This window comes from Liolophura sinensis, chromosome 11, assembly GCF_032854445.1.
Source record: "Liolophura sinensis isolate JHLJ2023 chromosome 11, CUHK_Ljap_v2, whole genome shotgun sequence".
In the NCBI taxonomy this organism is placed as follows: domain Eukaryota; kingdom Metazoa; phylum Mollusca; class Polyplacophora; order Chitonida; family Chitonidae; genus Liolophura; species Liolophura sinensis.
The window spans coordinates 27408509-27420621 of record NC_088305.1 but is presented as its reverse complement, the minus strand read 5'-3'; the positions used below and the strand labels follow the sequence as shown (position 1 = coordinate 27420621).

The window sequence follows — 12113 nt, the reverse complement described above, 5'->3', positions numbered from 1 at the left end:
AGAGACAAAAAGCTTATCTAGATAAATGAATGCATAAGAAACTGTAGCTCTACAAGAAAGGCTTGTAGATATCCATGTTTACAGGAGAACAGAATGAAGTCAATCTGATTGTGCGCATAATGTCCACAAAACAGGAAAATGGTAAATTTGCCAGAGAAACCCAATACCCTTCTTGTTCTCCAACATGTAGGTAAGCATGTGCATAAAAATTGTAGCCCTACACGAAACCTTTCTTGATTACAAAAATGGTAAATCTGGCCATAAAACCTCATAAGAAATAGTCAAAGAAACCCTGCATACAAGAAATTGTTACCCTGCATGGAGGCTTAATTTCTAGAGAATGTGTTTACTACAGAAAACAAACTGAAGCTTATGTAACTGGTAATTTTTGAACCGAAAGTGTATCAACCAAAATCATTGAAATTAATCATTAAAATCATTAAAAAACATTCACTGAGCCTATAAAACTAAAACCAATAAAACAGTTCAGCCTTCCATTAGCAGACCCTTTGCAGATGTACACAGGCGAGAAGAAATATAACAAAAAACACAACAAAACATGACTTTCTATCGCTGTATGTTGGAGATCCACGTATGATTGCTATTACGCAAGAGTTAAAAAAACAGTTTAACCCTTCCATCTGAGAATGTGCATTTACACACCATACCTTAGAATAGGGAGCAAAAACAAAAGCATAACCTTCAATCTATGTGTTATAGCCCTACATACATGTACAAAACCTAAACACCAAAAGCTTAACCTGCCATCAGAAAATGTGCACAGAAGACCTTAGACTCGGGAGCAAAAAAACAAGCCTAATCTTCAATGCATGTCCTTACTCTGTACAGGGGCATCCGTGACTCAGCTGGTTAGCTCGCTAGCGCAGCAAAATGACTTAAAAGACTCTCACCAATGCGGTCGCTGTGAGTTCAAGTCCAGCTAAGGCTGGCTTCCTCTCAGGCTGTATGTGCGAAGGTCTGCAGCAACCTGCGGATGGTCATGGGTTTCCCACCGGGCTTAGCCCAGTTCCCACTCAACATTATGCTGGCCGCTGTCGTATAAGTGAAATATTCTTGAGTACGGCGTAAAACACCAATCAAATAAATAAATACTTTGTACAGGCGAGCTAAAAAGCTGTCCAAATTTAAGTACTCTTTTGAAATTTTTTCTTTCAATTATAGATTTCTCCTCCTATGGTTGGACGGGTAACTGGTGAACCCTGTCATCTAAAACCTGAAGCTCAGTGTTCTCTAAGCACCCTGCACATTAAGTAAGCTGTCAAGGAAGTATCCTGACCTTGTGCCTTGAGTTTAGCACACTCCTCGTTGAGGGCGTCCAGGGACTCCTCCAGCTCTCTCTTCTTCACCTCTGTATCCTTCATGGATTCCTGGAGGCTTGTGATCTTAGCCTCATGCTGCAAACAACAACAACAACAACAACAGGCTAATTCAGAGAATATAATCCTATGCTAAATATGCACAGCTCCTGCATCAAGCTTGTTTTCAAACTTGACGGAAGGTTACATAAAATGGATTAACACCTCATTACATGGGGCCAGTTACAAGTATACATACACCTCGCGGCCATTGTAGTCAGGAGGGAGGTGGTGGTGGTGGGGGAATATGGAAGTAAACCTTAGTCAAAACACAGCATCAGGATTCTACTGAATTTCGCGGCCTAGTTAATCTACTTGAAGATACCCATTGCATGTTGTTGTGCATGTGTTGCAATAGTAGCTGCATTCAATGTACAAGCTTGCTACATACCTGCTGGATGAGAAGTCTGCAGTCAGACAAATCCTTTTCAGTCACTTCCAGTCTCTTGTTATTGTCCGTCTGGAACACCTCCAGCTGTTGACACCTGCTAACGAGCGTTTTTACCTCAGATTTCATCTTACTCAAGTAAAGCCGAGCCACGGTGAACTCTTCCTCAATTTTCTCACTGGCAACAACATCAGGCTGCAAACACAAACACAGTGTGAGTGACTGAAAAGGCTGTTTTTTATTTTTTTCCAAAAACTGCCCAGTCACTAGCTAAATTTAAAATCCTGTCTTGACAAAACTACCAATAGGCGTGAGCAAGTGTTAATTTTGAATGAGCAACACATCTGAAAAAACAAAACAAAACAACTTTACCTTGGCACCAGTGAACACTTTCTCCCACAAAGCACCACTTATGTTCTTACTCATACCGTCTCCCAGAAAACTCCACTTTACCTTTTTATCAGTGAACAAGTCCTCCCACAATGTAACACCAGTGTCTTATTCTTATAAAACCTTATTACCACCCAAAAACACCATTATCTCATTCAACATGTACGTTTTCCTGTAAAACTCTATTTTACCTTGTTACCAGTGAACTCCCACAATGCACTCTGATTCTTATCCATACCTCTGGGCAGAATCCATCACTTACCTTGCTCTCAGCTGCATTTCCTCCCACAATGCCTCCAATGTCACCTAGATCCTTGAGCAGACTCGCCATCATTTCAGTCACTCTCTTCCTCTGGTGAAGTGTTGAGTCTTTGAGACTGTCGAGTTCATTCTGCACACTGTTCAGCGTGGACTGAAACAAACCCAAGAAACTGCTGTAAGCATCAGCTTTCATAGGGTATAGTTTTAATAGACGGAACATGTTATTTAACCACAAGCAAACAAAAAAAACCCACTCAAAATTTTTACCTTTCTAAATAATAGCACAATGTTTTTCTTGGTCTCTGTCGGAAGATTCACTTTTCACGGTATTGACTGACTGGTGTTTTACTAATTTCTTGGACTATTTCTTTAACTACTAACTTTTCATCATCTAATACACCAAGCTCATGAGCAAAATCTGTCATGGAGATAAAATAACTCACCAGTTTGCTGCTAAGTTCTTCGCTCAGGGACTCGTTTTCTTTGTTCTTGTTATCCACTTCCTGTGACTTCTGATCGTAGTTCATTGCCAGCTCCTCTAAAGCCTGCAGAACTTCCTTCACCTCATCCTTGGCGGACTCATTGTCGCCTTGGATACGGTTCATCTCTGCCTGGAGGCTGTCATAATCTCGTCGGGACGCGGAGATCAAGTCTTCCTGTTCTAGCATTTGCTCCTTCAGCTTCTCAATCAGCTGTGATTGGTTGTTAATCTCTTCATCCTGTGCAGGATTAAACAATCAAAATAAAAAGTCAGTAAAATTATAGCCTGATCTTGGCATAATGAAAACTTGAAAATCTAAAATGCATGTATAAACTGCACTTGACCGATCACTTTTATTACAACTTAGGTGAAGATGCTGCTCAAGACAATCTCCTCAATGTGTCAGATGCCAAGTTAATGGGTGATAGAAACCAAATGTAGTCCACAAGAAACCAAATAAAGTCCGCAGGAAACAAGACATAGTCTGCACGCAACCAGATATAGTCCACAGGAAACCAGATATAGTCTGCAGGAACCGGATATAGTCCACAGGAAACAAGACATAATCTGCACACAACCAGATTTAGTCCACAGGAAACCAGATATAGTCTGCAGGAACCGGATATAGTCCACAGGAAACCAGATATAGTCCAAAGGAAACAAGACATAGTCTGCACGCAACCAGATATAGTCTGCAGGAACCGGATATAGTCCACAGGAAACAAGACATAGTCTGCATACAACCAGATATAGTCCACAGGAAACCAGATATAGTCTGCAGAAACCGGATATAGTCCACAGGAAACCAGGATAACATGAAGAAACCACAATAAAATCACCAAAACTTATGAGGAAACCAACTACACTTGTGGGGAAACCAACTATACTTATGGGAGACCAACTTAACTCAGATGTATAAGCAAACCACTGATACATGTGAGAAAGTCATCTGAACTTGTAAAGGAATCCACAGCAAATTTCAAAATGGAAATAATGAAGTGCATAAGTACTGATAGATGGGGCTGAAGTCACCCGTGTAACCTGCTCGGTATGGCCAATATCACTCTTTTACAGACCTTGTCATCAAGCTGTTGATACAGCTTCAGTCTCTCCTCTTCCCACTGGCCTCGCTCTATGTCACTGATTGATGTTCCCGCACCTGCACCCGCCACCTGCGTGATCACTTGTGTCTTGTCGCCCGCAGCACCAGGCGTTGCAGCATCCGTCTCTGCTTTAAGGTCAATCTGCTCGTCTTGTGACACCGTTTGACCTGTGAAGAAGAGCAACACATATCATTTATCTGTCAGTGTACTGGAACGATGGTCAACGCCAAAACTTTTCAATTATATGGTAAGTGTCAGGCTTTGGAGAAAAGGAAACTGGAGTGCCATGAGAAAACCACAGCCTTCCAACAGAATGCTAGGAGACAACCACAGCCCTTTCAACAGGAAGCTGGATTCAAACAATCAGACCGGTTCGTATGTGGCAAGGACAACTCTTTAGCTGCCTGAGCCAGTATAGGCCTTCATGGCAAACACACATATATGTGCAAGACAGCTACTTGTGGATACAACAAAATTGGCATGCTGAATATTTTGTTCAAAATTGAAATATACCAAACACAGTACACGTTTTGAATACTGATTTCACTAATCTGCCAAGAACATTCCTTGCGTCTTTCCATCATGACACTCTTGCCATTCTCTTTGCATGATTACCTAATTTCGTACCTTGTGCACTTTCTTAGTTCTTTGGTGGTTTGTGTTATATGTCATTTTGGGAATTGGCGTTCTGATTATTGACCAAGAGTGTCCATTATGGTTGAACAGCCAATTGTGATTCCTTGTCCTATGGCTAAGGATTATTTTTCAGACTTAACCTATAGGTGACATACTGAAGGGAGGGTGACAAGGAATAAAGCGTACCACTGCGCCACTTCTGGAGCTCTGCATCCATCTTCGCCAGCATGCCTCTCAGCTTGGCATTCTTCTCCTTCTCTTTCTCGTAGCGCCTCTTCCACTCTTCTGCTGTCAGCTCCTCGTTCACTGTCACAACGTTCTTGATCGTCTTTGCTCTGAGGAAAACAACACAAACAATGATATAGATACCTTCAAAATTGAGGACACAACTGCACTGTCTACATATTCAAACATTATTCATGCTTAAAGGCCATCCGCACCAAGAGTAATACTTTACGACCTTTTATTTGCCTCCAAATTTGAACTTTTGGGGGCGAAATTTAAAAGTAAATACAGTCAGTGTTGACTGTAGAAGTAAAAGTGTTGAAGACTTCTAGGCTATGATTTATTTATTTATCTGACAGCTGTTCAAGAATATTTCACTTATACGACAGCGGCCAGTATTATGGCGGGTGGAAACCGGACAGAGCACGGGGAAACCCACAACCATCCGCAGGTTGCTGTCAGACCTTCCCACTTACCACCGGAAAGGAAGGCAGCATGAGCTGGACTTGAACTCACAGCAGCCGCATTGGTGAGAGACTCCTGGGTCATTACGCTGCGCTAGCGTGCTAACCAACTGAGCCACAGAGGCCCCTCGAGGCTATTATCTTACCTCTGTCCAAATATAAGCGTGAACTTGGTTTCTTACTCATTAAGGGAGGCACACTATCTTATATCTGTCCAAACATGGATATGGACGTGGTTTCTGACTCATTATAGAAGGTGGGACACATTATCTTACCTCAATCCAACAAATTAGCATGGACTTGGCTTTTTACTCATTATAAAAGGTGGGACACAGTATCTTATCTCTGTCCAAACATGGATAGGGACGTGGTTTCTGAGTCGTTACTGGAGGCTGAGCACACTATCGTACCTCTGTCCAAACATGAGTGTGGACTTGGTTTCTGACTCGTTATAGAAGGCTGGGCACACTATCTTACCTCTGTCCAAACATGAGTGTGGACTTGGTTTCTGACTCGTTATAGGAGGCTGGGGAACAGCAGATGATCATGGTCGTCCTGGCATTACCTCCTAAACTCTCCTGGATGGACGTGGCTTCTGAGTTGTTATTGGAGGCTGGGCACACTATCGTACCGCTGTCCAAACATGAGACTCAGTATGGACGTGGTTTCTGAGTCGTTATTGGAGGCTGGGCACACTATCGTACCGCTGTCCAAACATGAGACTCAGTATGGACGTGGTTTCTGAGTCGTTACTGGAGGCTGGGCACACTATCGTACCTCTGTCCAATTTTGAGACTCAGTATGGACGTGGCTTCTGAGTCGTTATTGGAGGCTGGGCACACTATCGTACCGCTGTCCAAACATGAGACTCAGTATGGACGTGGTTTCTGAGTCGTTACTGGAGGCTGAGCACACTATTGTACCTCTGTCCAAACTTGGGACTCAGTATGGACGTGGTTACTGAGTCGTTATTGGAGGCTGGGCACACTATCGTACCTCTGTCCAAACATGAGACTCAGTATGGACGTGGCTTCTGAGTCATTACTGGAGGCTAGGCACACTATCGTACCTCTGTCCAATTTTGAGATTCAATATGGACGTGGCTTCTGAGTTGTTACTGGAGGCTGGGCACTATCGTACCTCTGTCCGAACATGAGACTCAGTATGGACGTGGTTTCTGAGTTGTTATTGGAGGCTGGGCACACTATCTTACCTCTGTCCAATTTTGAGATTCAATATGGACGTGGCTTCTGAGTTGTTACTGGAGGCTGGGCACACTACTGTACCGCTGTCCAAACATGAGACTCAGTGTGGACGTGGTTTCTGAGTTGTTATTGGAGGCTGGGCACACTATCGTACCTCTGTCCAAACATGAGAATCAGAATGGACGTGGTTACTGAGTCGTTACTGGAGGCTGGGCACACTATTGTACCTCTGTGCAAACATGAGACTCAGTATGGACGTGCTTTCTGAGTTGTTATTGGAGGCTGGGCACACTATCGTGCCTCTGTCCGAACATGAGACTCAGTATGGACGTGGCTTCTGAGTTGTTATTGGAGGCTGGGCACACTATCGTACCTCTGTCCAAACATGAGAATCAGAATGGACGTGGTTACTGAGCCGTTACTGGAGGCTGGGCACACTATCATACCTCTGTCCAATTTTGAGACTCAATATGGACGTGGCTTCTGAGTTGTTATTGGAGGCTGGGCACACTATCGTACCTCTGTCCAAACATGAGACTCAGTATGGACGTGGCTTCTGAGTTGTTATTGGAGGCTGGGCACAATATCGTACCGCTGTCCAAACATGAGACTCAGTATGGACGTGCTTTCTGAGTTGTTATTGGAGGCTGGGCACACTATCGTACCTCTGTCCAAACATGAGACTCAGCATGGACGTGGCTTCTGAGTTGTTATTGGATGCTGGGCACACTATCGTACCGCTGTCCAAACATGAGACTCAGTATGGACGTGCTTTCTGAGTTGTTATTGGAGGCTGGGCACACTATCTTACCTCTGTCCAAACATGAGACTCAGTATGGACGTGGCTTCTGAGTTGTTATTGGAGGCTGGGCACACTATCTTACCTCTGTCCAAACATGAGTGTGGGACTTGGTTTCTGACTCGTTTTAGAAGGCTGGGCACACTATCTTACCTCTGTCCAAACATGAGTGTGGACTTGGTTTCTGACTCGTTATAGGAGGCTGGGGAACAGCAGATGATCATGGTCGTCCTGGCATTACCTCCTAAACTCTCCTGAAGGATCCTTGTTAACTTGCTGTCTCTGTACGGCACGTGGGATTTCTGCAGACGTGACACAAGGTGAGGACATTTTAATTTATCAAAGTTTGATTGGAAGATTAGCTGATTTAGGTTTGATATGTCGTATGAAAGTGTCCTATTGTAGATACCATACTTGCAAAACAATTCACTGACTCTGAATCTGATTTAGATTTTCACATGGTTTAAAACAAACAGGTGCTCCAAAACTGTTTTTTTTTTTTTGGAAAAAAGCTTGCAAAGTTTGAGGATTCATTGTCAGTTCAATCTTGTTGTCACAGTCAAGCATGGGAATTGATGGTTAAAAAACGTCTGAAGCTTCTCAGGAGAAAGCCTGGAAAAAAACCCTCTCCTTACTGTGCCTCCAAATTACATCAGCAATCAGATGCATTCATGAATTCAGTTGCTTAATATTTTTTTAAATTTTAAACAAAAAAAGTTTGAAATCAGGCAATTGGTGGAAAATTTCCATGACTGCACAGTGTCCATATGGAAGTGACAGATGCTGTTGTACTACTTACATTGCCATCAGCCAGAGCAGAGATGACGTTACCAAGTGCTGACAGAGACTTGTTGATGTTCTTCGCCTCATCCAACACCATACCCTCAGCTCCTGTCTTACTGACCTGGAGACACAAACATTCAATCAGAATAAATTTTCTGTTGACACACCACTCTCTAATGTAGACCAAAGTAGACACACTGGAATTCCTTCCTAATAACGTCGTGGTTTATCATACTTCTGGAATACAATAGCTTGGGGAATCTGTGCCTCGCACATATGCACAATCAAACTCAATTTAGCGGAACAGAACTGTGTTTCCAGTGACACGCTGTGTAAATGAACCAAACAAACTTGTATCAAATTTCTGAAACCACATATGTACGTGGACTGAAATCAATATGCATCATGGCGAATTTGAGCCAAATCTGTTGTTGTCCCAGCCATATTCAATGTGAACTGATGCCCATTCTGTTTTGTTTTGGTGTGTCGGTGGTATTGCTAACTGGATGGTCACCTGTAAACATGTTCACAAATTATAAGTCAATGTGTATCTATAAATCGCCTTGAATGCTGTCACAGTTATCTCCTCCTTATGGGAACAGAGAGTAAACTCATTGGCTTCCAAACATAAATTTGTGCAACTTAAACCCATTTGACCACACCACCAGGAGAGATGTGTTACAAGTTACAACGGTCTTCCATTTTCAGAGGGTAGCGTCTAATATCAATTGATTTCAAAACACATGTTGGCCTCATTGCAGCGAAACAATGCATTCATAATTCAATGAGGAAATAATTTTCAAAATTCATAACTTTATACATTTAAACCTAAAAGCCTGTCTCACCTTCTCACTACCTGCCAAATCAACCAGGTAGAGTTTGCCGCTGAGTTTCTTCTGAGTCTCCTCATTCTCTTGTTTCACATTGATCAAGAATACGCTATGGCTTCTGGAGCTGTGCTCATTCATGTCTACAACAACAACACCATATGTTAGGAATCACCTACAAACACCTTAAATGAACAAGTGAGTGAAGGTTTGTGTAAAGCTTGGATAACAAAGTTGCTATACTGATTTATCTGGAATTCCTTCCTAATAACAGGCTAAGTGACTGATTAGTTGACTTGTTTTATAATGCTGTACTCAATATTTTGCTTGTCGTAGGAAAGCGGAGTGCCTGTAGTAAAACTTCGGCCTGGCAAGTACAGTAAGTCTTTGACTCAGCCAGATGTGACACACACATTATCATCCACAGAATGTGCACAATGCTTATTATATACTGGTAGAACGGACTTGACTTCCAACAAGGTTAAAGTGTGCAAGACTTTCAGGACATGAGAGAGAGGATTGGAATTCCACATGTGGCCTCGCTGCAAAGATGCTAGGTCTTCTAGTGACAGGGCAAGACCATGGTGACAAAGTTCTGTTGCCACTGAAATATCATGCCGCACACACCAAACAAGACACCCTCCAAGTCATATTACACCGAGTCATATAATACTGACACTGGCCCAACCAGTTGTGTTTCCTTGCTCCAATCGCCTGATGCTGAGCATCTAGCCAGGCACCAACAAGTACCATTTTCCATGTAGTGGCAGTAAACTTTCTTCCCTTTTTGAAGTATTTGGTGTGACGCAATCTGGGTCTGATCCTGGGTCTCCTGACATTGAGGCCCTCTAACATTAAGCCACTGAAGTGGTCCCCTTTCAGCTAAATATCATGTGCTTTCAATACGATCACTGGCAAAAATGCTGCATGTGCGTGAAGATATTATTTATTATCAACAACTGTAGAGTATAAATCCCACTCCAGTAAGCAGGTGTGGTTAGGATAGGTTTATCCGACAGCTGCGGTGCTGTACTTACTAGTGACGGACACATGTCTGTTGGACTTTCCCTCCTCAATGACTTCCATGACTTCTTCAGGGCTGGACACAAACCTTTCAGTCGCTCCCTAAAAGAAACAAAATAAATTTACATATGAGCTCATGCAGCATACTAACAAATAAATTATCATATTTTCTTGATACATAGTGTTTTGAATCAATACCAGGATCCATATCACCATTTCAAAATCCTTTCATTTTCAGACCATTATGCTTTCATACATAACAAAGTAACTAACAAATGAAACGGCTGGTAAATCCAACCAAAGTTTCCTGCTTGGACTTTTTGCTTAGTACATGCACATCTGAACAGAAACATGCGACCAGCCCAACCAGCACTCAATTGAAGGGAAAAACCCCAAAACAATGAGACTTCTGATTGGTTCCAAAATTTGACCTCTCCAGCCTATGACAGGTACTGGCATCACGGTCCATATTTATCACTGAAATAAGGACTTAATTCATGAATTGTGAGTGTTTCAAAAGCCAACATCAGAACTGAAAAGAACTCAAATTGTGGTTAGCACATTGCTCTGCAGTAAAGAATTAAGGTATAAATTTTAAACATTCTAGAGTGAAACACTTTAATTGTAGCTGTGATTGATTTTTTGACTTTAAAAGTTTTAAGACACTTGATAAATATGGGCCTTTATAGTCAGACTTACATGTAGAGTTATTAACTTAAAAACTGTTTCCTGCTATAAAATGGTTACTTACCTAACTGGAACTTTTGTTTCATTACTTAGGGTTTTATTAGCTCTCAAGTTCAGGAATTATACCTAAAGTTAAGGCTATGTCTCACGTAAGTCTATGACAGCTTCGTGTAATGTGCGACCAGTCAGCACAAGGAGGTAAATCATGATGTGCACACATGGTGTGACGTGTGACAGAGATCAGTGATTCAATACAAACTGGGGCATCCTTGGTAGAGGGGGTTAGCATGCTTGCGCGACGCAATGACCCAGGGGCCTCTCACCAATGCAGTCGCTGTGAGTGTAAGTCCAGCTCAAGCTGGCTTCCTCTTCAGCCGTACATGGGAAGCTATCTCTGCAACCTGTGGATGGTCATGGGTTTCCCCAGAGCTCTGCCCAGTTTCCTCCCACAATAATGCCGGCCACCGTTGTGTAAGTAAATTATTCTTGAGTACGGCGTGAAACACCAATCACATAAATAAATCAATTCAAGCCTCAAACAAAACATTAAGGGCTTGATCTCAGGTGATGCTTCGTCAATCTTTATGCCAACACAATTCTCTGTAGATACTAAACCATTATAATAACCATTTCCCCTGAAAACTTGTACAGCAAAGTTAATTTTTGGAGCCAAATAAAGTTCATGAAGCCTGAAACTAATGTTATCATCCTAGCTTTCAAACAAACCTCCAACACCTTTCAGAGGTCAACAGAGCACTCATAATAATTTTGTCATAGACGAAATTTCATGTCAAATGTTGCAATTTTTTATGGAAAGTCTCTCAGTCTAGTTTGTAAATAGTCTGGCAGGAGTATTCTCCCCTGACAGCTCACCTTGACATATGGGACTCTGTTTTGATCTTCATGGACAGGCAAGTTGGTTTTTGTAACTAAAATGAAAATAAAAGGAAGATGAACATGAACAGGATTCTAATTTTTATATTAATACACGCCCACAGGGTATGTGGCCAATAATCAGTCTTTTGAGACCATGAGGTGAAAATAAGACTATAGCAAGAAAATAGATGTACATGTATATATCTTGTAAATATTTAGTCTTTGGTAAATCTGAACAATTACATTCTTCAAAATTATGAGGCTTCAAAGATCTTTATTCCTCATTCCTTTTTATTTGTGAACACCAAACAGTTTTTTACTTATTTTTTTGTACACATTTATATTACATTCAGTAATTTCACCACCAAGAGAAAAACGAAATTTCAACAAAATTCAACAAGCAAGATGGAAATGATCCGTTACTTAAGAAGAAAGTTTATTGCGAATTTGTGGAAACATTTAAATTCATCTTTTACTTAAAATCCAAAAAAAGTAATACTCACTGTCTAACAAGTCTCGAATTTTGTCTAAGTAAATCTCAAAGTAGGAAACCTGGAAAAAGAAGAATATATTTCACATGAATCATGAA

General features: G+C 41.7%; 1 protein-coding gene across 1 annotated transcript in view; it reads right to left on the bottom strand.

The window, feature by feature from the left end:
• LOC135477583 (kinesin heavy chain-like) overlaps positions 1-12113 on the bottom strand; it is a 36609-nt gene that overhangs the window by 13624 nt on the left and 10872 nt on the right. Inside the window, exons 5-16 of the mRNA XM_064757739.1 lie at positions 12028-12076; positions 11522-11577; positions 9976-10063; positions 8957-9081; positions 8128-8232; positions 7482-7630; positions 4822-4970; positions 3973-4166; positions 2859-3134; positions 2417-2566; positions 1768-1959; positions 1298-1415 (exon numbers count right to left, since the gene is read on the bottom strand). Coding sequence (XP_064613809.1) covers positions 1298-1415; positions 1768-1959; positions 2417-2566; positions 2859-3134; positions 3973-4166; positions 4822-4970; positions 7482-7630; positions 8128-8232; positions 8957-9081; positions 9976-10063; positions 11522-11577; positions 12028-12076 — 1651 coding nt within the window. The remainder of the gene's footprint in view (positions 1-1297; positions 1416-1767; positions 1960-2416; positions 2567-2858; positions 3135-3972; positions 4167-4821; positions 4971-7481; positions 7631-8127; positions 8233-8956; positions 9082-9975; positions 10064-11521; positions 11578-12027; positions 12077-12113) is intronic.